This window comes from Thunnus albacares, chromosome 17 (genome assembly GCF_914725855.1).
Source record: "Thunnus albacares chromosome 17, fThuAlb1.1, whole genome shotgun sequence".
Classification (NCBI taxonomy): Eukaryota; Metazoa; Chordata; class Actinopteri; order Scombriformes; family Scombridae; genus Thunnus; species Thunnus albacares.
The window spans coordinates 28,240,655-28,265,868 of record NC_058122.1 but is presented as its reverse complement, the minus strand read 5'-3'; the positions used below and the strand labels follow the sequence as shown (position 1 = coordinate 28,265,868).

Genomic DNA, 25,214 nt, shown 5'->3' with positions numbered 1-25,214 from the left:
TGATCAGCTAATAAAGAAGCAAACTGAGCTTGAGAAAATATCAGCAAAACTACAGTCAGCTACTTTTGGCTTAGAGCACATCTTTAGAGAAATTGGACAGATCTATGAAGCCCATAAATCTCTGAAGAAACAAACAAAGATGGAAAAGACTGACTGGTCTAAATACCCTGAGCTGGCTGCAGAGCTGATGATAGCAGGGCACCCAATGGAGCTGATGGATGGTGATGCAGGTCATGTGCCTTTAACATGGATCTCTAGTCTTTTAGATGAAGTCATCAACAAACTGGGCGACAAGAGAATTTTTGTTTTGTCAGTTCTGGGTGTACAAAGCAGTGGAAAATCAACCATGCTGAATGCCATGTTTGGATTACAGTTTGCAGTAAGTGCTGGCAGGTGCACCAAGGGTGCCTTCATGCAGCTGGTTAAAGTGTCAGAGGAGATGAAGATGAAAGACTTTAAGTTTGACTATGTTCTAGTGGTGGACACTGAAGGACTGCGTGCTCTTGAGTTGGCAGGTAACGCCACTCTTCACCACAACAATGAACTGGCAACATTTGTTGTTGGTCTGGGAAACATGACATTGATCAACATCTTTGGAGAGAATCCAGCTGACATGCAAGATGTGCTGCAGATTGTTGTTCAGGCTATCATGAGGATGAAGAAAGTTAAACTTTCTCCAAGTTGTGTGTTTGTTCACCAGAATGTAACAGATATTGGAGCTGCAGAGAAAAACATGGATGGAAAGAGACGACTGCAAGAAAAACTGGACGAGATGGCTAAACTAGCTGCCAAAGAGGAGGTTTGTGATGCTAAATGCTTCAATGACATAATTGCATTTGATGTGCAAAAAGATGTGAAGTACTTTGCCCAACTGTGGGAGGGAAGTCCACCCATGGCTCCTCCAAATCCAGGTTATAGTGAGAGCATCCAGGATTTAAAGAACTTCATCCTCTCTAAAGCCTCACAGTCTGCTGGGACGACTCTCTCAAAGTTCAAAAGCAACATAAAGGACCTGTGGGAAGCACTTCTGAAAGAAAACTTCATTTTCAGTTTCAAAAACACACTTGAAATTGCAGTGTACAGAAAACTTGAGGACCAGTATGTGAACTGGACCTGGGACCTGAGGAGAAACATGTTGACCATTGAGAACCAGCTTTATAACAGAATTGAAAATGGAAAACTTGAGAAAGTTGATCCTAGTAATCTTTATGAAGAAATGAGCAAAACATATGAAGAAGTCAAAAAAGATATGAAGAAGTACTTTGATGATGACAGAGACAAAGAAATCTTGGCTCAGTGGCGAAGCCGATTTGATATCAAAATCGAAGAGTTTCATGATGAACAGGTGAGAAGAGTTAAAAGAAAACTGGACGAAGTCATCCAGCAGAAGAATGCTTGTAAAAAGCTAGATGACAAGAAGGCAGAGTTTGAAAAGACGCTGCTACAAAAGAGCAAAGAACTCGCTCAACAGTTAAAAGACAAGGCCAAAGATGAAGAGGAACTTAAAAAGCATTTCAACGGTGTTTGGAGTGGCTGGGTTGCTGAGTTAACTGGAGACATTAAGCCTATAAAGAATATCAACCTGGTACAAGAACAAATAGACATCGTTCAAGAGCTTGGTATTGAATGGTCTCTTATACAAGAGTCACAGAATTCTGACAACTACAAAAAAATATCAACGATGAGGAATCATTTTAAGTATGTAACCCTGACCAACCACCAAGAGCTCTGCAACAAAAGCCAACAATCCCAAGATGGTGAGAGGGGAAACAAGAACAGAAAAGAGCAAGGAGGATGGGGATTTTTTCAGAAACTTTTGAGAGCTGGATCAACACAAGAATCCAGTGAAAAGCTTTCATTTGAAGAGCAAAAACAGATCACATCCTTCATTGATGATGTTGCACAACAGAGCATTGACATAATTGAGAGTAAACCTGTAGCTTCAAGAGGGTACAGTCAAACATACTTGCAGGAGGTGGCCAAAAATGTCAAAGACAAAGTGACAGAATTTGAAAATACGTGGAAATATGCCCTGAAGAAGGAGTTTACAGTTGATCTCCTACTGTATGTGTTTGACATGGTAGGGAGTAAGCTTTTAGAGTCCCACAACAAATTCAAAACGAAAAATGATGCTGTAATTTTTGTAGAAAGCAAGAAAATGCAATATTACAACATTTTCAGAAGTTTCTGCAAAGGAAACTCATCTGCTGTTGTGCTTGGAGAACTGATCTGTGACAAACTGAAGGTTTCCACTGTTGAAGCTGTCTGTAACAAGACCGCCATTGATCTCGCTGGAGAGATGAGGTGCAATTCCCCAGCATTCAAAGGGAACAGGTTGAACTTGGAGAAACATGTGTTGAAGTCACTGGCAGAGAAAGAAGACTTTGATAGTTACATGAACTACATCCGACACCCAAGGAAGCAAGCAGAAATTTTCATAAGAGAGGAAGCAAAGAAATACATCTTTACAGAACACAAAGCTAAAGCACTGGATATACTCAAGAAAAATGTTGACGACATCAACAATCTTGTGAGTCAAGCTTTATTTACTGCAACAAAGAAAGTCAAAAAAGACACAGACATGTGGCTGAAGGAATTTTCCAGTTTGCTAAAAGAAAATGATGAGCTAACATTCGACACCATTTGTTGTCAAAATTTCAGTGACATAGAGAAATTTGACTTTCTTAAAGATGAGATACAGAAAGGACTTAGACCCATCATTCAAGAGTTGAGGCGCCTCTCATTGGATAAGATGCAGGAATTCAGGCTGAAGCCAGATCAAATCCTTATTGATCAGCTGTGTAAGTGATGCTGGGTAAAGTGTCCGTTCTGTTCAGCTGTTTGTACCAACACCCTGGAGGATCACAGTCCTGATGATCACAGCGTGCCTTTCCATCGATCAACTGCGGTCACCGGTAGGTACTACAGAAACACAGATGAATTGAGCATCGAATTCTGCACAACAAAAGTGGCAAGTGATTTAAGTTTTTACCTTCATGCTGATTCAGACGAGTCCATTCCCTATAAACAGTACCGAACTGGTGGCCCAGAATATGCTAACTGGAGAATCGACTATGATGAATCTAAGCTGAAATACTGGAAATGGTTTGTATGTCGATTTCAAAAGCAACTGGAAGACCACTATGAGTTAAAATTCAAGGGCAGAGGTGAAATTCCCAGCGAGTGGGAAACGCACTCTAAAGAAGAAGCTATTAAAAGTCTGGATGAAATGTGTGAGGTAGCAAACACAACACAACTACAACTCTGCTGAAAATGACGATACTGTTTTCTTTTACATGAACCAAACTACTTTAAAACAGCGTTTTCAGATTTATACTGATTTTATAATTGACAGGTGACTCTGACTGTGATAAAGAAATAGGGAAAGTCAGTGATTTGACTTGTAAAGGAACACTTGATTGCTTGATTGAAGTGAACACATAAACAAAACAAGCGCAAGAGAACAGTAATCATAATTCACATCTACAAAGCTGGCTACATCTGTAGTGAGAATATCTGGAAATGAAAGCATTTTCCTTGCAGAGAAGATGTGTTTGTTAGCAATAATGAGTTAAAGGGGAAATGAGACAAGATAAAGCCTCCTATTGCATTATTGTTTTACAGGATGCACAAATATTGTCAGAAATTATGTATGTTTTACTTTTTTATTTTTGCTGTTTCATCAAAGAGTCATGATTGACATGACCACAACTATTTTCATTTATGTATTTCAACTCTTTTTTGTTTTATATTTCTATTATTTCTATCATGTATTGGTTGTATGCTGATATGGGCATAAAGTCTAAATGTCTAAATATCTTGTTTTTTGATTTAATCTTTTTTTTTTTAAATATTCATGAAATTTGTTTGTTGCAATTGTTTCAAGGAGCACGGAAATGTGCAAGATGTTTGAGCTGAAACTTATTGAATGGTGATCATGGACATATTTTACCTTTTTTATTATGTTGAACTCACTAGAAAAGTCTGAAGTTCAATTAATATGGAAAAAGTTGTCAGACAGGACTTTTTATACAAGCCACATTTTTTCTTATACACATATGTATCTAGATATTACATCTGAAAATAACGTCAAACAAATATTATCTTTTGAATTTCTTATATTTTAACTTTCTTTTAAGTGTATTGTTTATGTTAAAGAATATATCAAACATAATTGATGAAGAATGTTTTGTTTCCAAAATATTTGAAGTGTTCAATTTAATTTGTTCTATGTCATGTTTATCTCATTTTAACCAAACTGTTATTGTATCCTCATATGAATGAGTTTTGTTGTTTTGAATAATTAGACTCCTGCTCTGTCTTAAATATGATGACATCCAGGATATTAATGTCAATGATGTTGTGTTTGTGAGGAAAATCTTTTTAAATGAGTATAATGAGTCATGATAATAAATAAATATCTACTAAAATACCAAGTTTCTCATTGATTAGTGTTTTTGAAATGACAAAGACTCAGCAAACACATGTAAGTGCTTGTATGTTTACTAGTGTACATTTTCACATTTTGCACAGTCTCATTAGATGCTATTGATGCTGAACCTGAGATAATATGGAGTATCACCTTTGACTTTAGGAATATTGTTTTATGCAGTAAGCAGTGCTAAATTCTAAAATATAGGTACTGTAATTTGACATTAGACCGTCATTATATTGAAAACATAATAATATAAAGAGTTCGGTCTCAGTAACACATGTTTAGAACAAACACAAACACACCTTTCTTCTCTGCATAAAAATGAAGAAGACTATAAAGTTAATTTGGTTCTTTTTAAAGCATCAAACAGAATTACTTCCTTCGCTGTCAGCCTGATCTCAGTCAGGTTACTTTTCACGTTCACCACTGTCTGAACCAGTGTTACAGTAAATCTGTCGGACTGAAACACAGTTTGGAGTTTCCTCCATAGTTCCTCCCAAACAGTTCCTCATTACATCTGCACTGTGAACATCAGTGTGTTTCTGTACATGTAGCCTAATCTCTTTCGTTCCAAAATATCTGCACAGAGGTCCAGTCAACATATGTGTTAAATTCACTGCACTTAAAATAGAGCTGATAAGCAATGTTCACGCACAGTATAGCCTCATAGTAAGAAACATTATTACCATTCTTTGTAATTTCTTCTCTCTTTAAATGGAATTAAATAAAATGAAAGAAACTTTTTGATAATTTGTTAAGTTGTAGCTTGAAAGAGAGACGATATTTATTAGTGTGAAGGTATTTCTCCAAAGTCAAATTGCACTGGTGGGCGAAATGTGGTCTACAAAAAGACGTCATTTAAACGCATTTAATGTTTCATATAAAATGTCATAAATATGGAACTATAAAGTAGGGGTGGAGCCAAATATGAATACAGTATTTGGAAAAGCACAAATAGGTGGTTTTTACTAATATCTATTTCGTACAAATACTTGCTCTCTGTGTCACAGATGTATAAAGAGCTGCAGGTCTGTGTCTGACAGAGCTGAGCTTTGGATGAGTGGTCAGCGTAGTTGTCTGTGGTCTGAGAACCCCAGGGTCTGAGATTCAGTGTGGGAACCCTCCATTGTTAGACCACATTTCACTGAGATTTGCAATAGTGAAAATTGTCATTCTCTACAATGTGCTAATAATAGCCTAAAGCTATATTCAGATCAAATCAAGCAGTGCGGCGAGAACATGGGGGTAGTGCATTTAGGCTGCAGACATTGTGGCCACAGCGATGCCTCACTGGCCTGCAGCGAGAAAGTTGATCCAGAGTTAACTTTTGGAGAATCGCAACGTCATACTGCAGTGGCCAATCACAGCTGGTGATCAGATTGATCAGGGCTTTAATCTCTGCCAGGTCCTATATGGTACTTCAAATAGCTACCGCCATCTTGTGGCACATGTACATTACTACAAACCACAGTCACATTATAACAGACACCAAGAGGAGGGGGGCGGACATTTCTTTTCATTTGATGATGTTAAAAGTAAAGTTAGGGTTTCCCAACTTATTTTATAAAATGATAAAAACATGTAAATCCCAAAAGAAACAGTTAACAAAAAAGGAACGAACAGTTAGCACTTAGCAGCACAGTGAACAGTAATAATTACCAACATTTATTTATAGATCAATGCAGACTGATTTACTGACTTCCCTGTTTTATTCACATTCAACATTATTTTGTGTGCCGATTTTGGTTGGAGAGTGTTTAGCTGAGATAAATTATTTATATTTTAAGCATTAATACATTGTTGCAGCATGTCCGCAACAATGTATTTAGTCTGATCTTGTTGATAAAATCACCAAAGCAGCAGCGGATTGATATTGATGTTGAAATTTCAACCTGTGTGCGCCTCTCCTGTGAGAGAGGCTGTGCCATGTTCTTTGAAAACCCCCAGGAGGATTCTACTACCACTACTACTACTGGTGGGGAAAGTCAAAGAAGAGCTCCAGTGCATGGAAAGCCTAGGCGTCATCAGCTGTCGTGCCCAAGAAAGACAGTAAAAAAGGTACCTTAGTGTGTGTACCTGACTGGCTTGAACAAGTAAGTGTGCTGTGAAAAGTACATTCTGCTGTCAGTAGAACAGAGTCTTGGAACACTTGCTGGAGTGAAAATGTTCAGCAAATTGGATGCTAACATGGCAGATCCCACTTACAAAGGAATCAGCCAAGTAAACTACATTCATTACACCCTTCAGGCAGTTCCACTTTATCTGTCTTCCATTTGGTATTGCCTCAGCACACCAACACTTCCAGTGCAGGATGGTTGAGGTCACAGAGGGGCAAGGCCGTGTGGTCTGCCACATGAATGACCTACTGGTGTGGGGGCAGGACCAGGGGTAGCATGACACAGCATCACAGCTGCAGGCATCCGCCCTGACCCAAGAAAGACAAAGGCCATCACAGAGATGATGGAGCCCACATATGTGGGTGAGTTGAGGAGTTTTCTCAGGGTGATCAACATTCCCCAGCTATCAGATAAAGATAAGCTACTCCACAACCTCCTCTCAAAGAAAAACTGCTGGGTCTGGGACATGGACCAGGCGACAGTGTTTAAAACACTGAAGAAAGCACTGTCTTCTCTTCCTGTGCTGACCATGTATGACCCAAATAGAGACATCAAAGTGTCAGCCGATGCATCATTGTATGGTTTGGTATGGTTTGGGAGGCGTTCTTCTCCAGAGATGGAAGGAAGAATGGAAACCTGTGGCTTATGCATCGCGGTCGCTCACTCCAGCTGAACAACAGTACGTGCAGGTAGAGAAAGAAACCCTGGGCTCTCCTGGGCCTGCACATGGCTCCAGGATTCCTCATAGGGAAACATTTCTGCCTGGAGGTCTAACATAAACCTCTTCTCAGCCTACTTCTGGCCCAAGCACTGCCGAGAATCCAGCGCTTCAGGTTGAGGTGCTACTCATACTCCATTGTGCACGTGCCAGGAAAGTCACTTTGGACAACGGACACACTGTCGCGCTTACCTGTTAAATCGCATGTGTCCACAAAAGATCAGGAGCTGATGGAGAGCACCAACATCTACATGGACTGTGTCATGGAAAGCCTACCTGTCAGTCCCTCATACATGGAAAACCAGAAAGAACAGCAGAAAGACAACAGTGTCTGCTCACTTGTCATGATGCTGTGCACAGAAGGATGGCCAGTGCATGAAAAACAGGAACCAGTGCTGAAAAGCTACTGGCCGGAGTGAGCTACACTCACAGTGACAGAAGGTTTACTGCTGAGAGACACACAGCTCGTAATACCTTCAGCAACGTGGAACGATGTGCTAGCCGAACTATATGAAGGACACCAAGGTCCGCTGAAGTGTAAAGCATGTGCTCGTCAATCTGTGTGGTGGCTGGGACATATAGATCGTTTTTAAAGATTTTGCTCATGATTCTGATTCTCAATTGCTTCCAATAAGAGACTATTAACTTTACATGAATACATTAAGTCTCTGGAAGTTTATAACCTCTAAGTATGTGTAAATTAAGATTAAAATTAAGATTTCCTTATTGTCATTTCTCAGCACTCATACACTGAAATGAAATTTGACCTCTGAATTTGACATTTGGCATCTTATAAATTATCGAATCTTACAAATTATCGCCCATAATTATCACGTTTTTTCTCTAACGTCATTTACAGTAATGTAATAAACATTTTTCAGGAAAGCTCATCCAATCTATTTTTTCTACATGTATACAGTAACCTCCCTGCATAAAAACAGAGTGTAAATATCAAATATTGTCATCAAAAAGAATTGTCTGTAATTATTCTTATATATAATGTACATTTCATTTAATCTGTATATAAAGTATATATGCTTCCCTTGTACCTCATCGGTAAATATTGCCTTGTCAGCACCTTCTTTTTATTATCTGTATATATTTCATGATTATATCATGATTTGCACTTTCTGGTTGGATGCAAAACTGCATGTTCATTGTGCTTGTATTGTGTGCAATGACAATAAAGTTCAATCTAATAATCTAATCTAATCTTTTTATTTTTTGTGTTCATTAATCTCAAATTTTCTTACTGTTTACATTTGTTCTGTTTTTCAGCTTGTCAGCCATCTGTGAAGCATTTTAATTGTACTAATCTGCAGGAAAGATGCTGCACAAATAAAGTTTGATTTATTGATTTAAGTTTTCAATTATTTTTAAACTATAGCCTATTCATGGATGATTTATTGTCGGTTGGTATTCACAAAAAAGGATACTTTGATAGTTCATTTGTGCTAAAATATTTTAATTTTAATGTCTGTGAAGCTGTTGTGTTTATAGATCAGTTTTATGGAGAGAAATTTGTCCCAAATGTGTGTTTCATGATCACAATTTTAGGTAACATGTATGAGTGTAGTGATTTACTGTTGTACAAATGTAATCTAGTCCACATGTGGCAGGTGATCCATGCAGGCTGATTGAAAAAACAAACAAACAAACAACAACAACAAAAACAAATATTTTCATATTATACATATGTGTATCTATTATATTGATCTTTTTATTATGATTTGATGTTTTTATTATGTATTATGTTTTTGTTGTCTTTAATGAAATGAAACTTGGTAAACAAGTTTTTCAAAGGAATCTGCATGATGTATTGAAGCATGGCACCAACAGCCCCACCTCATTAGTAAAACACCAACATACTACTTATTAACTGCCATATCTCTTTCATGTAATATTCCATGGTAACCAAATCCAGCAAAGTTGAACACATGGGGATGCTGAACAAGTATTCAATAGCATTTCACCTGTAGGTGGCACTAAAAGACTTAAAAATGATTTAAAGATTTAAAAATGTGTGAGAGCTGTTTTCTTCAGAAAATGCACATGCAAGTTATTATTTCCCTGTTTTTTGGCATCTATCTACTTCTGTATTGTTTGTCATGCAAAATTAGTTTAAATGCCAAACTGTACATCTTCTTAAGGAGGTGTATGCTATTAGTTTATTGTAACTTGTAATTTTTCTTTTAAAGTATTAAAATTTATAATGGAAAGACTATGGGAGGAATGTTTTAAAGTTGATATCTCAAAAACTAAGAGTGCTAAACTATTCAAATTTCATGTTTTACATTTAGTCTAATAACTCATGAATCATGAGGCGTGGCAAAACAATATTTGCACAGTGTATTCCTTGGATGAAACTGATTCAACTGATATAGGCCACACCCATTTGCACCTGGAAAAATTTTGGATTTTGGGGGGAGAATATTTTGCTTCTGTTGGCACATATGGTTGTGCTCATAAGTGGCAGAATTTGTGAAAAATTTGGAAATTTTGACAGATCGTGCTTAAAACTTTTATTTAGGGTTAGTGGTCAGGTGAAGCCATTTATTTTCACATAATTGTGCTCTTTTTAAATCATAATGTTAACTGAATTCACCCAAATGGCCCTGAAAGTTTACATACATAGAATGTATGTCCTGATAATATACACACATGTTGACACACACAGGTTTAAATGGCTATGAAGGGTAAGTTTCCACATCTGTGACTTCTTTGTTTGCAATTAGTGTCAATGAATTTCTCAGCTCTTAAGAGACCCCTGCACATTTCATCCAGGGCTGCTCTGACTTTACTGGATACTGAGCAATGGAGAAGGCAAAAGAACTATCAAAGGACCGTTGAGAAAAGGAAGTTGAACTTTATAAATCAAGAAAAGGATATAAAGAGATATCCAAAGATTTGAAAATGCCAATCAGTAATGTTCAAGCTCTGATAAAGAAGTGGAAATTAGGAATTAGGGGTTCTGCTGACACCAAGCCACGGTCAGGTAGACCAACAAAGATTTTAGCCACAACTGCCAGGAAAATTGTTCGGGGTGCAAAAAAAAAAACCCACATGCAACTTCAGCTGAAATACAGAATCCTCTGCAAAAACGTGGTGTGGCTGCTTCAAGATGCACAATAACGAGGTACTTGAACAACAATGGGCTGCACAGTCAAGTTGCCAGAAACTGCACCAACGCCACAAAACATCCCACTTACAATCTGCAAAACAGCACCTAGACAAGCCTCAAAACTTCTGGAACAAAGTCATTTGGAGTGATGAGATCAAAATTGAACTTTTTGGTCACAACCATAAACACTATGAGTGGTAAACATCTTACAAATTCTGCCAGGTTATGTAAACTTATGAGTACAACTGTATTTTATCTAATCTTTACCAAAATTGGTACATACCATATTTAGAGGACCCCGAACAAAACTTATGTGTTTTTGGTATCACTTACCATTTGTCTGTAATTGGTTACCAAACTTTTCAAGGCATGGCCTGATGCACTAAAGGGACCACAACTCTTCAATACTGAATTGGATTGCAACCAAATTTGGGAACGTTGTGCATACAGCCACACTGCATAACTGTGTAATGTTTGATACAATTCTACCCACAGGGGGCACTACTGTAATATTATAACATGATATTTCTGTAATTTTGTTGCCTTTAATAAAATGAAACTCAGCACACAAGTTCTCCATGAGAAACTGCATGATATACTGAATCATAGCACCAACAGACCCACCTTGTGGCCATTAGTGAAACACCAACATGCTGTTTATTAACTGCCATATCTCTTAAATGTAATATTCCATGGTTACCAGATTCAGCAAAGTTGTACAGATGGGGATGCTAAACAAGTCTGTAGCGTTTGATACAATTTCACCTGTAGGTGGTTCTATAAATTTTTTTAAAAATTGCTACTGGAGCAGCAACTTGCAGACGAAGAGCAATTCAAACGACTGAAAGCTCACAGTGAGGCTCCCCCTGAGGCTGACAGACTCCACGTTAGTGAGTTCACTGCATCTTTTTCTGACACGGTAGAATTTTTGTATCCAACAATAAACTTGAGAATGAACTTTCTGTTTTCCTCCTGTGACGATGACTGTGTTGGGTCTCTGTTTTTTGGTCAGACTTTACAATGACTCAGCAGGTTTCACCTGCAGCACTATGAATATACATGACGCTCTGGCTCCAACCTCTCAGCAGTTTCTGCCAAATGTAGAGAAAAGTTTCAGCCTCCATCCAGAGTAAGATGATGCCTACACACCACCTGATTTTAATGGTTTATTAAAACACACTTTCTCTGTGTGAGGAGACGTCCCATAGAAACACCTGAACAATCACTTCCATTTCTTCTCTATTTCAGATGAAGATTTGACACAATGGATAATATAACAAGCTTTTAAAATACAACACATTGTTAAAGATGAAACCAGTGGTTTCCAACCTTTTTGGCTTTTGACGTCTTACAAAAAGCAGTGTGTAGTCGGGGTCACATTTCACATGTCTATGAGTTGTTAACAGCTCCACCAAATAGTGATTTTTCCCTCTAAACTTCTCACATGCTTTCATTTCAATAAATGTTCAAATGATCCAATATTTCAGCAAAAATCAAAGATTAGAGAAAAAGTCCAAAAACTGAAAACAGATTTGTGTATCAGAACTTTGTTTTTTCTTCTTTCCTCTCCCATTAATCATCTCACGACCCCTAAGATTTATCTGCTGACCATTTGGAGGGGCCCGACCCCTAGGTTGGGAACCACTGGACTAAACTGGCTAACTGTATATAAAGTAGTGTAAACTAGCTCCACCTCCAGCAGCTACAACAGTAACATGCTGCTCTAACACTGATGCTTCACTATTAATAATCTAATGATGTCATATATAATAATATATCAGTCAGAGGAACCAAACCACTACTTTTACTGCAATACTTTAACTACATCAAGCTCATAATACTAATGTACTTTTACTGCAATACTTTAACTACATCAAGCTCATAATACTTATGTACTTTTACTGCAATACTTTAACTACATCAAGCTCATAATACTTATGTACTTTTACTGCAATACTTTAACTACATCAAGCTCATAATACTAATGTACTTTTACCGCAATACTTTAACTACATCAAGCTCATAATACTTATGTACTTTTACTGCAATACTTTAACTACATCAAGCTCATAATACTAATGTACTTTTACCGCAATACTTTAACTACATCAAGCTCATAATACTTATGTACTTTTACTGCGATACTTTAACTACATCAAGCTCATAATACTTATGTACTTTTACTGCGATACTTTAACTACATCAAGCTCATAATACTTATGTACTTCTTTTCATGCAGGACTTTTACTTGTAATGGAGTATTTCTTTCTGTATTGGTACTTTTACTTCAGTAAAGGATCTGAGTACTTCTTCCACTGTCCATCACTGAGACTCTGCCACTACTCCATCCTGATGGATCCCAGTTCAGTCAACCTTTAAGTCCGATTCATCTACTGTAATTCCATTCTTTACACCTGAACTACATATTGCAGGCTATGTGGTCTCATAAAGGGACTGTGATTTATGCTCTTAAAATTAAGTAATTAAATGGTTGTTCAGTCTCATCTTCCCAGAGCTCAAACTGGATCACCAACTGGGCAAAGCTTGAATCTTATTTTGAATCGTTGCTCAACCTTCAAGGACAGGTTCTCAGTTTTTCAACTGTGTGTTAAACCAGCAGTCAGGTGTCCATATGAACAGTGAAAGAAGTTTTCCTTGCTGTAATCATTCCTCCTGTTCATACTGGATATTAAAAGATCCTTCAAATGTGCTTTCAGTGTTAAAAAAATCCACAGTGTGTCTACACAGTCATTTTTGTGCAAAGATGCATAAAAATGCAAAAAAAAAAACAACACCCAACTTTTGTGTAAATCTGTATAAACCGTTTTAAGATCCCAAAATCACTGCAGCAAAGTTGCTTATGGTGTAACAGGAGTGCATATGAAAAAGAGCAGTAAGCTAAAATTAGGAAGACAACTTTTAAAAAGCTGAGATAAAACTTTTTTTTAACTAAATTTGTGCCTCTGTAAATGTTAGACGTCTGACTTCTTAAACATTTTCTTAAAAAGAGTAACCTTTGATCATGACTGTAATGAAAAGGATTCAAGAGTAGTAACTGTTTTATTTTTGGTAGGTCTAGAGGAAAAGTAAGTTTGTAACCTATTAGTTTCTTTTTATAAATTAGATGATTTTTTTTATTTTTTTTTTTGAGTTGTGGTAACTGTTTCCAAAACATATTTTTGTGAGTACTTGTTCCATATTTATTACTCATGACAATGTAATCCTCATCAACTTCAGCTCATCAGTTTAGATATCAGGAGCAGCTTAAATGAATGATTAACTGCAACTATTATAACAACAAAAAAATATTATAAAAAATAAAAATAAATAAAAAACAGTAAGATAAAAATATTTATATCTTTAATGCAACATCCAGGAAAATATATTTACAATTTTAGGATCTTTACAACGTCACAAACATGATACGGACAAAAACATATCAGTATAAAAGTGCTGTTGTATTGTTGCTTCATTATGCAGAGATTAAATTTATATACGTACATTCAAAATATGTAAACATTTATACGGAAGCCCTGAAAGGCAAGTGAGAAGAAAAATATTTCTGGACATGCAATTTCTAAGTCTGATCTAAATTATTTTTTTCTCTCCTGTGTTTATGACTTAAGAACAGGTGAAAAAAAGGTTTTGCCAGGATGATTTTTCAAAGTTTTTCTTTTGTCTGTAAAAATGGGTGAAAAGTTTTGGCAGGTTTTTTTGTTTGGATTTCAAGTGTTTATTGTTGTAATACTCATTTCTGCCACAAGAGAGAACAAGTGCACCTCTACCCCATGTTCTAAATAGGACTGAAAGCATTCATGTTTTCTTCCAGGTGAGTTTTAATTTCTCCATACGCTCTAAAAACAAGGTGCATATATTGTGTGTTAGCAAGTTATGTAACATGTACTGTCATGACTTCCTTTTGGCTAGAAAAGTTCCACCAGTGGAACCTTCAGGTGTGCTTGGACCCTTGAGTTGTGCATACTGTATTTTTCCTATAGATTTCATCAAGAGAAAGAATGATTTATTCAGATGAAATGACTCTACTCCAATCTGCAATAATCTTATATTGTATGTTATGGCAAAGAAGGGTCTAAAAGTAAAAAACATAAAAGAGAAAATCCACTACTTAAAGTGAGAAGCATAATTATAATTGGGTATATTGGGTCTTTTTAATGCACTGCACGTTGTACAATCATTACTGTGTTACGTGTAAAAGTATTCATGAGGAAAGACTAACAACATATTCTTATTTTCTCTCGGAGAACTTTCAAGTTTAGCTCACTGCTACAATATGCTTCGACAGTTTTGGTCATATTTTATAACACCTTATCTACGCACAGCTGATCAGGTTTCATCCTCCTTCATCGATGTGGATTACACCTCTAGGAGTTGTTGGACCCACAAGTAAAATGTTGGACTTCCCTCTGGAATATTAAACAAACAAAAATGAGCTACTTGACCTCAAAGATGATATAGAAAACTGGGGGTCCCCATAAAAATGGGGAGTAGTTTAACTTTACTAATATTCTATTCACTAGAAATTAGCACAATGTATAAGAATGACTATTCTGATCAGATGTGTCACTCTCCACGGTTTTATCCCCACCTACAGTACAGAATTCTATACTACATTATATCTAACAACTCTGTCTGTCTCTTCAGATAGGGGTCCCCAGGACAAAAAATCTTATCAAAAGGGGGTCTACGGCTTGTTACATATTAATTTGGGGGTCCTTGACATGAAAAGGTTTGAGAACCAATTGTTTAAGTACCAGTGATTCATCTGTCAACCGAAGGACTGATTAAGAATAAGCATTGTACCATAATTGCAATATTCAATGAACAACATCCAATTCTATATCATAAAAATGAATAATAGCCTTATTAATTTAAATTGCCCAAATCAAAATGTATCCAGGGTGCTTATTCTGTTGTTTATAGCTATCATTAAATGTGGGCCAACAAAGTCCCTCTCATAAGGGGTGAAGTGACTTCGTTACCATGACTAACATAAGCTATGCAGTCGATTTAACCTAGGTTGTAGTGGTTAGCCATGAACAATATGTTAGCCTGCTAGCCAGTGGGCTAACGGCTAATATCAGTGTAGCTAACGCTAACAGCAGATTAGTGCTGAAGAAAATATATTTCTAGCCAAAATAAAGACATGACAGTAATGTTACATAACTTGCTAACACACAATATATGTACCTTGTGTTTAGAGTGGTCAGTTGTGGCTGAAATGAGTATTACAACAAACACTTCAAATCCTGACAAAAAAATAAATAAATACATTTTTACCTGCCAAAACTTTTTTTTTTTCACCCATTTTCACAGATGAAAAAAAGCTTTAGAAAAATGATCCTGGCAAAACTTATTTGACCTGTTCTTGATTCCTGTTCTGTGATAAACACAGGAAAAAAAAGAATTTAGAGAAAAAAAAATTCTCAGTTGCCTTTTAGGGCTTCAGTATAAACTTAATTTAGTGTAGGGAAGGTATATCTTGTTGAACAATTAACTTTTAATATACACATTTTTTTTAAAAAAAAATAAACCATATTAAATGCTAAGTTCACAATTTTTCAAGTCTGTTTTAAAACAATAGTTAGGTGCCCAAATTAATATTGAAACACATTTTGCTCTATGTAATCATTCCTCCGGTTTATACTGACAATTAGAAGATCCCCTCAAAATGTAAGTGATGGGGATAAAAATCCACAGTCCTCATTTTGAGCAGTGTATCTGAAGATAATATGAGGCTTCAGCCATCAGATTTACTCAGTTTAAGTGGATATATTCCACCATTACAGTCTTTTTAGTAAAAAATTACCTCTTTGTGTCTTGAAGAAGACTATTTTCCTGTTTAGCTGCAGTGGACAGATAATGAGGGAATTTAGCACTAAAAAGACTGTAACACTGAAAGATATTGACTTGATTTGACTAATTTGGACAGCTAAGGCCTCATATTAGCTTCAAATAAACTTTTAAATACATTTCTGTACGAAAGGAGGGTGGTGGATTTTTTTCCAACAACATTTACATCGTAGGTGCAATGTTTAATTTAGTGTTAGTAGTATTGTCATGACATTTCAGGGAAATCATAACTTAGAGCTGACCTATTTTCACTTTACCTTGTTATTACTGATTTACAAGAAATGCACATGCTGATCTCTTCACCTTGTTATGTGAAAGTCGCACTCCACTAACTGATTAATGTTTAATTTTTTTCATCATTTATGATGAAAGTGCATTATAAAGGGATCCTTAATGGCCAGCATGAACAGGAGGAATGATTACAGCAAGAAAAAACTGTGTCAATGTTAATTTGGGCTCCTAACTGTTGTTTTAGGGCAAACTTGAAATTTGTGAACCCGTCCTTTAACCAGGAATGGTTAAATTACCTAAATCAATTTACTTTATGTTTGATCCTGCAATCTGCTTGTTGTAACATTTCCCTGCAGTAGATGAGCTGGAAGAAAGTATAGCTAAAATGGGCGTAGATGGACTGAAGGGACATGTCCCTACCAATGTCAAGGTGTTGCTGAATTGTCCCTACCAAATTTATACCGATCTCAAACCAACCAGCCATTTTAATTCCACATAATGTTAATGTTAAGATCTCTGCAGAGTTGCCAGGCTTGTGTGTTTTCTGTGAAAAGTGGGTTAAATGATAAAGACTGAAAAGAGGGATTTGGGAGATACTCGACTTGATTACATGGCAACCCCTCAACTTCAAACTGTGCTTATGCATTGATGACTGGAATCTGTGATGAACGGTGGTGAATCTGAAACCTGTAATGTCATGGCTTATTTACCACTCATTCATGGTTTAAACATTTTAAACATCACAGAATTGAAAACGACTTCACTGGACAAAACTAACATCAGCTGATATTATATTTAAATTTCAGGCGTTGTGTGTTGTTAGGTAATTTGCGATCATTACTTAGACATTTCTTTTAATTAAAAACTCTATTACTATAGGAAAATATGCCTCCCGAAGTGAATTGAGGTCCTTTTCAAAGAAGAACCAAAGTGTCACTGACAACTGATACCTAATAAAATTGTTCTGTAGTCAATCCAAACATTACATTTCTTTTTAAATGAATGGGAGAAATATTAAAGATCCCCTCCAGCCATGTTTAAGATGTATATAAAATACTCTACTTTGAATAATAATTTGTGTCTGATAACTGTGTTTATTGCCTCTCTTGTCTTGTTATGTGAAAGCTGAACTCCACTAACTGATTAAGGTTTAATTTAGTGTTAGTAGTATTGTCACAATGTTTCAGGGAAATTATAACTTAGAGCTGACCTATTTTCACTTTACCTTGTTATCACTGATTTACAAGAAATGCACATGCTGATCTCTTCACCTTGTTATGTGAAAGTCGCACTCCACTAACTGATTAATGTTTAATTTTTTTTTAAAAATAAACCGTATTAAATGCTAACTTCACAATTTTTCAAGTCTGTTTTAAAACAATAGTTAGGTGCCCAAATTAATATTGAAACACATTTTGCTCTATGTAATCATTCCTCCTGTTTATACTGACAACTAGAAGATCCCCTCAAAATGTAAGTGATGGGGAACAAAATCCACAGTCTTGATTTTTAGCAAAGTGTATCTGAAGATAATGTGAAGCTTCAGCCATCAGAGTAAAAAATTACCTCTTTGTGTCTTGAAGAAGACTATTTTCCTGTTTAGCTGCAGTGGACAGATAATGAGGGAATTTAGCACTAAAAAGACTGTAACACTGACAGATATTGACTTGATTTGACTAATTTGGACAGCTAAGGCCTCATATTAGCTTCAAATAAACTTTTAAATACATTTCTGTATGAAAGGAGGGTGGTGGATTTTTTTCCAACAACATTTACATCGTAGGTGCAATGTTTAATTTAGTGTTAGTAGTATTGTCATGACATTTCAGGGAAATCATAACTTAGAGCTGACCTATTTTCACTTTACCTTGTTATTACTGATTTACAAGAAATGCACATGCTTATCGCTTCACCTTGTTATGTGAAAGCCACACTCCACTAATTGATTAATGTTTAATTTAGTGTTAGTGGTATTGTCACAATGTTTCAGGGAAATCATAACTTAGAGCTGACCTACTCTCACTTTACCTTGTTATCACTGATTTACGAGAAATGCACATGCTGATCTCTTCACCTTGTGAAATCAAAGGGTGGTTTGTGGGGGGCACACCCAGAAATGAAAGATATATATATTCCCATGTGTTTCCTTTTGATAATTGTCTTCTACACGGAACAGGCACAGCTATGAAAACACGAAACAATGGTGAGTTTATTTAACATTGTTATAGTTGTTTTGTGTGAAGACTTCTGGGAATCACTACAGCCTGAAACATACAGTGAAATAATTCCCAATTTTGGTGTACCAGTACAGTACATACTGATACATACATGTAGGTACAAGGGAAGAAGTTATAAAGTAAGGGAGTAAGAACCAGTTGGAAGTTTGAGGGAAGATGGAGTAGTGTGTTCTTCAGCACTTCTAAAGCTGTGATTTTATTTCAAAACTACCGTGGAGGGTGCAGACCATACCAAAAAGAGAAAACTAGCAAACTATATTGTTCCTTTTTTTAGGTTTGAGCTAAATAGGCTAACTCATATAATAAGGGCGTTGATTTGGTTTAATCTTTGACGGGTATTTTATAATAAAAATCATTTTGGACCACCTGTAGCTAATTTACCTTATAACTATTGTTCATGTCTTAATGATATACCTACGATCATAACTCAGCTCTTGATCCACTCATAGGGGAAAAAGGGGACAGGAAAAAGGGAAAATGGTGTTTCTTTTCCAGATTGCAAAATTTGGAACCTTTCACCTACAGTGAAATGTTCAGGATGTTTACCACGATGAGTTATATGTTAGATACAGTGCTCGTCTTTATCTAATACTTTGTCCAGTCAGCTTGAAAGGTGATTCACACTTACAGAAATATTTTATTTCAGTATTTGTGTTTGTGACTTTGTCCTGTTATTCTGTAAAGAATGAGGAGCAGATAAGATGGAGGCAGAAGACCATGACAACACAGCAGCCGGAGGAGTGCCTGAAGTCGAATTTGAAAATCCATCTGTGGCAAACGACAAAGGTAATTTAAAGTTTTGAAAATAAAGTTTAGTTAAAGTAGTTTAATAAACCTCGGGCAGCTAACTAACCAAACATTATGTTTTTGAAGCTCATCATGTGTTTTCTGTTTTTCCTACATTAGCCTGCACTGCTGTCGAGGAGTTAGAGGAGAGTGAGACTGAAGCCGAGGTAAAGGCATTATTGTCATCATCATACAGCTGCATTTAGGACATATCCAAGTTCTTTCTATCCAAAACCTTTATTCATGTGAAGTTTTTTTGGTAGGATACACATCTGTACATCTAAGTTTTCAGAAAGATCTGAGATAATGAGTTTTAATTTTATTTTCATCTCAAACTGAAAATGTTTTGACTCAATGACTCCTTTAACAGACTTTATTTTTGTTTTATCACTCTCTTAATCGTGACACCACTGCATTTTGTTGATCTTCAACTTGTTATATTATCTCTATTTATCCAAATGCTGTTTTCTTGGTTTCATGTTCTCAGTGAGTCTAACCTGAGGAACTTATTGTAAAACAAATCATCTGTTTTGTAGCGTGATCCAGTGAATGAACCCAATGAAGCTGAACACTCAGAGAGGAACAATGAAACAACGTCAGGAGAGTCTGAAATCACAGTTGAAGTACCAACTGCATCAGATAAGAAAGGTGAATATGGCAGAAAATAGCCATACAGACTTTAATTTTATAAACAAGTGAATATCTAATGTTGAACATTAAATACCTCTGAATTTACAGCACTGAAATATTTTAATTTCAAATTCATCTGTCTGAATTTCTGTGTTCTGAATTCCTCTCTTTGGAGTTTTCGGTATTGAAATTCAAAACCATTTCCAGTATATATATAACTTTTTATTTAGTGTATATATATTTTAAAAGTCTCCAAAAGTATAGTTTCTCCAGAATGTTCTGTATCTGTTACTGTAAACTTATCAACAAGTCTTGATAAAGCTGCTTCAAATTGTATGTTTCATAGATGTAAGCCTTATATTACTGTTCACATGGCCAACACATAAATCTGCCAGTTTATTATGGGATAAATGGGTATAGATACCCTATACTCTGTGCAGGTTAAGTGGATTAGAAAATAGATGGTTAAAGGTTGGACATTGTCAAAGTATAGTAATCATGCAGCATTAAAAACTCAACAATAAATGTAAGATTAAAATCCACTGTCCAATCTGCTTTTTCCATATTCCCTCCAGTAGATGAGTCAGACAAGAATGCATCTGCAATCAAGCTAAAGGTAAGCTCTTACACCTGAATTTACAAATTAGATGCTATAGAGAGTGACTTCAACACAGTTCATTTTGTTAATGAACAATAATAACATTTATAAAAAAGATATTTTTACTTGAGTTTTAACATATACAATATGTACATTTAAACACTCAGTACACATTCCTTCTCCCAAAGCAAAAAGGACAAAAAAGCTAAAAAAAACAGCAAAGTCCTTCAAAAGTGTGACTTTCCAAAAAGTCACAGACAAGTAAAGTTTGTGTCTGTCCTTTTCACAACATAAATAAATCAACCCAAAGCAAGACAGGCTTCAATTCCTTGGTCCATATTCCTATATAAGTTATGTCCACATTTTTCCAGAGAAGTGCAAAGTCAATAAACATGATTGCTGTAAAGTGACAAGTCTTCATTTCAAATTCCAAATACACAGAGTTTGGCTCGAAGAGGAACTGCTTTAAATAACAAAGAAATCAGACCTTAACCTGTCTTATGAGCGGGTGTTAATTCCTCAGTTTTGGACAATACTGGGATTCTGTCCAAAAATGAAGAAATTGAATTTGTAAATTATTTAAACTATAAATATTACTCTTTTTTGAATGTTGCGCTTCTCACACAACTGGTTACCCTCTGCGTATAATCTGAAATTTGCTCCACACTTTTTAAATATCATAATTTAAAATTGTTGTTATATTTTTGCAGCCAATCACTGATATACAGCAGGCATTTAAGACCATCTACTTTACTGTATCTACCCTGGGGTGACGATTATAGCATTTCTAATAGTTTGAAGCCAGGTTTTTGAACTTTGCATGGTACATGGACAGACGTGACAGCTCAATATTATTGTTGGATACAAGTGATTGCTCTGTTCTCCTATATTGTCTAGAAACATGTTTAGTCTAAATCTGTTACATCAGAACCTTCTCTGTTGTAATGACCTGGTGAACTAAAGGGTAAATAAAATCATTTGTTTTCTTAGTGTCATCCAGTGACTGAACCTGGTGATGCTGAACACTCAGAGAAGAGTGATGGAAGCACAACATCACATGGAGAGCCTCAGGACAAGTCTGTGAAAACATCTGCACCAAATGAGAAAGGTAAACATTTAATCAAGTTTTGATTTTTTAATTTTGACATGGATGTACAGTAACATGGGTTTAATTCATATTCATATTTTAAAGAGTAACTACACCCCAAAATGTTTTTTAAATAATAAACCTTTAATTATGTCTCAACTCTGATAGAATAAAACAATTCTAGTCATTTTGTCAACACTTAATCAAGTTACATACATTAAAGTATTCACCTGTTAAAATTGGGCTCAATGTGCCACTTAATGAAGTGAGCAGAGGCCACTAATTTTTAAAAGTCCCTGCTGCATCAGTGGAGTGAATTTCCTGAGGGGGGCTGCATAATTCAGTACTAATGTCTGTCTGAACACAGCTTTAGAGACTTCTTCTGGCTGAGCCAGCTGACTTCCTGTTGGCTCCTCACAGACATTAAGAGCATAAAATGATTCACTGATAGAGCTCTAGACGTTCCCAATTTTATTGCATCACATTCTGATGGTACAAAAAGTAATTTCAATTTCAATTTTTTAAATTTTATAATCATTACTTTTGTATGGTTTTATGTGGTATATAAAAAAGTATTTTTGGTCCAGTGGGCATCACGTCATCCTGCAATATTGAATGCATCCTCTAAGCAAAAATCACCACATAGCCCAACATTGTTGGTGGGGGCTTGGTACAAAGAGGACTGTACGAATGTCCCTGCTGCATCAGTGGGGTCGCATCATTCAATTTCCTGAGAGGGCGGCATTTTTTTAATTCAGTACTAATGTCTGTCTGAACACAGCCTTAGAGACTTAGGTCCCTATTTTAACGATCTAAAGCGCATGGTCTGAAGCACATGGCGCAATTGCATTGAGGGTGTATCCAAATCCACTTTTGCTATGTTAACGACGGAAAAATGGTCGCTGTGCCAAGCGCATGGTTCAAAGGGATTATCCATAGTCTCCTAATTAATCATAGATGTGTTTTCGGCGTAACATGCAATAAACCAATCACAGTGTCGTTTCCCATTCCCTTTAAGAGCCAGGTGCGCTTGCACCTTGGCAGATTGCTATCATGACGGTGCATTTGCCAAGTAGTAAGAAAGAGTGCTTCTCTGCAGAGGCAACGGATCTGCTCGTGCGCAAATGGAAAGCGCACCAACCATAACGAGCACACTGGCCTCTGCTGCTCCTGGACCCTCCCATGGTCAGCCCCAGACCACCAATTTAAGATCCTGTTCATTAATTTGTTGCAAATTTATCTTCATTTGGCTTTTGAAAAGGTTTTTTTTTTTTTTACAACAATGTTAAAGAATATTTGTTAAATATTGTTCAAAAATTAAAGAATTAATTTTAATCATGTAAACAATCATCAACACAGTTATCAGGACTTGATCAGCTCTCCAAGGTGCTGATCCTGCTGCTGGCAGCAGCTGGAAGCTGTGCAGATTTATTTCCTTCATTAGTTTAATCATTGTTTTCAACTCATTTATTTCCTAATATGTTCCTCATGTCATCATGTACTGATGCTGCAGGAAAGTCGATCTGTGTCTGATCTGTTGTTGTCCGTCTGTTTAAATACCTACGTGTATTGCCACGATTTGGTCAAATAATTAAACAATTTAATCTGTCATTACTGCGATTAGTTAATTCTGATAAATATTATGACTAAGCATTATGACATTTATTTTTAAAAATATATTAATATACACAACAATAACCTTTCACATTGTAATCCTTTTATTTGTTACCTTTTGCATGTTTGTGCGCTGCTGCGCGTCCTGTGTGTGTAACAAGCAGAGTGTATGTTGTGTACCCGCCTGTGTAGGTGCATATTACTGTCTTGATAATGCGCCCTTAAAATAACAGTGAAACATTGCGCCATTGACTTCAGACCAGGTTTTTGTTGGTCAATAGCGCAATCGCTCTCTGCTGCCTCAAGATAGCAATGCGCCAACAATGCCCCTGACCACACCTTACTTCTAGACCATGGGCGCACTGATGGGCGCAAGTGCCATTGCTATTTTAACAACGTGGGCGCTGGACTGGAAAATGACAACTGCGTTGGTCTTCAAATAGCAAAGAGACTTGCACTGCGCTTAGCACCACTCTGCACCGGCGTAAGATAGGGCCCTTCTTCTGGCTGAGCCAGCTGACTTCCTGTTGGCTCCTCACAGACATGAAGAGCATAAAATGATTCACTGATCGAGCTCTAGACGTTCACAATTTTATTGTATCACATTCTGATAGAACAAAAAGTAATTTCAGGATTTTGCTCAGTAAATTTTTTTATTGTTTTAAAATCATTACTTTTGTATGGTTTTATATGGGAAAAAGTATTTTTGAGCCAGTGGGCATCATTGAGTGCATCCTCTAAGCTAAAATCACCATATAGCCCAACGCTGTTGGTGGGGGCTTGGTACAAAGAGGACTGTACTAATGTCATCAGAGAAAAAATATATAATCGGTGTAAAAGAAGATTATAAGGCTTGGTCAGTGACTTTGCAAGATTGTGATCTGCTCTCAATTTGAAATTTTACACTGAGTGGGATCAGAGTAGGTCAGGAGAGTTTGTCTGTGAGTTTTAGCTCAATAGGTGTTTTCAGTTCATTATTCATCAGTTATAAGTGGCCTTTGTGCTGTTACCTTGCCAGCTTTGATCCATGGCTGGGAGACATCTAGTTAGCATGGCTTGTAATAGTAATGAAGCTGGTAATATTATCCACATTATAGTTATTAAAAGTTGTGAAAGTTGTTTTGTCCACTCCAACATACACATCTACTCTGTAGATCACTTGTCCTGTGTTTTCCTTTGAGAGAAAAATCATAAACCAAAGGGGTAAAACTTTTATTTTTGGTGTCATGATGGCACCCCTTGCTAATTAATACAATGGAATACTGTTAACCTTCATACTATGTAGATAGACAACTTGTTTTCATACAGCCAATCAAATCCTCACATAAAGCAGTAAAGTCAGAGTTCTATCATAGGTTGACTTGTAGCTACAGCACAGGTTTGTTACTACTACTTTCTCATACTGCCAGTGTTTGAACAATCCCGCCCACTCTGTTGTATTTTTTTACTCTGGTAAAGGGAGGGACCAAGCAGGATTACACAGTACACTCACTCTTTAATTGAAACTTTTCATGGCTATTTCAGTCTCATCTGAACCCTGTCAAGAAAAAAGAAAACTAATCAAACTAATAATTCAGAATTAATAATAGAAACCAAAGTACATTGATTCAGTAGTACATTGCTCTGTCCCTCTGGTAATGCAGTTTATTGTTGTACTGTAGGTACCTTACATACAGATGCGGATGGAAACAAGGATGAGGTAAGGAATTTAAAATTAAAGACTATTTACTTTATAACCCAGTTCTCATTTTTATATACAGTACATGATT

General features: G+C 36.3%; 1 protein-coding gene across 2 annotated transcripts in view; it reads left to right on the top strand.

Moving 5' to 3' along the window:
- LOC122966214 (interferon-induced very large GTPase 1-like) overlaps positions 1 to 25,214 on the top strand; it is a 103,568-nt gene that overhangs the window by 39,222 nt on the left and 39,132 nt on the right. The window contains exons 17-21 of one of the 2 annotated variants that reach the window (XM_044330249.1): positions 19,637 to 19,683; positions 20,053 to 20,164; positions 20,722 to 20,762; positions 21,735 to 21,852; positions 25,107 to 25,144. In XM_044330249.1, the coding sequence (XP_044186184.1) occupies positions 19,637 to 19,683; positions 20,053 to 20,164; positions 20,722 to 20,762; positions 21,735 to 21,852; positions 25,107 to 25,144 (356 nt within the window). The remainder of the gene's footprint in view (positions 1 to 19,636; positions 19,684 to 20,052; positions 20,165 to 20,721; positions 20,763 to 21,734; positions 21,853 to 25,106; positions 25,145 to 25,214) is intronic. The other variant, XM_044330247.1, reaches the window with a different exon arrangement.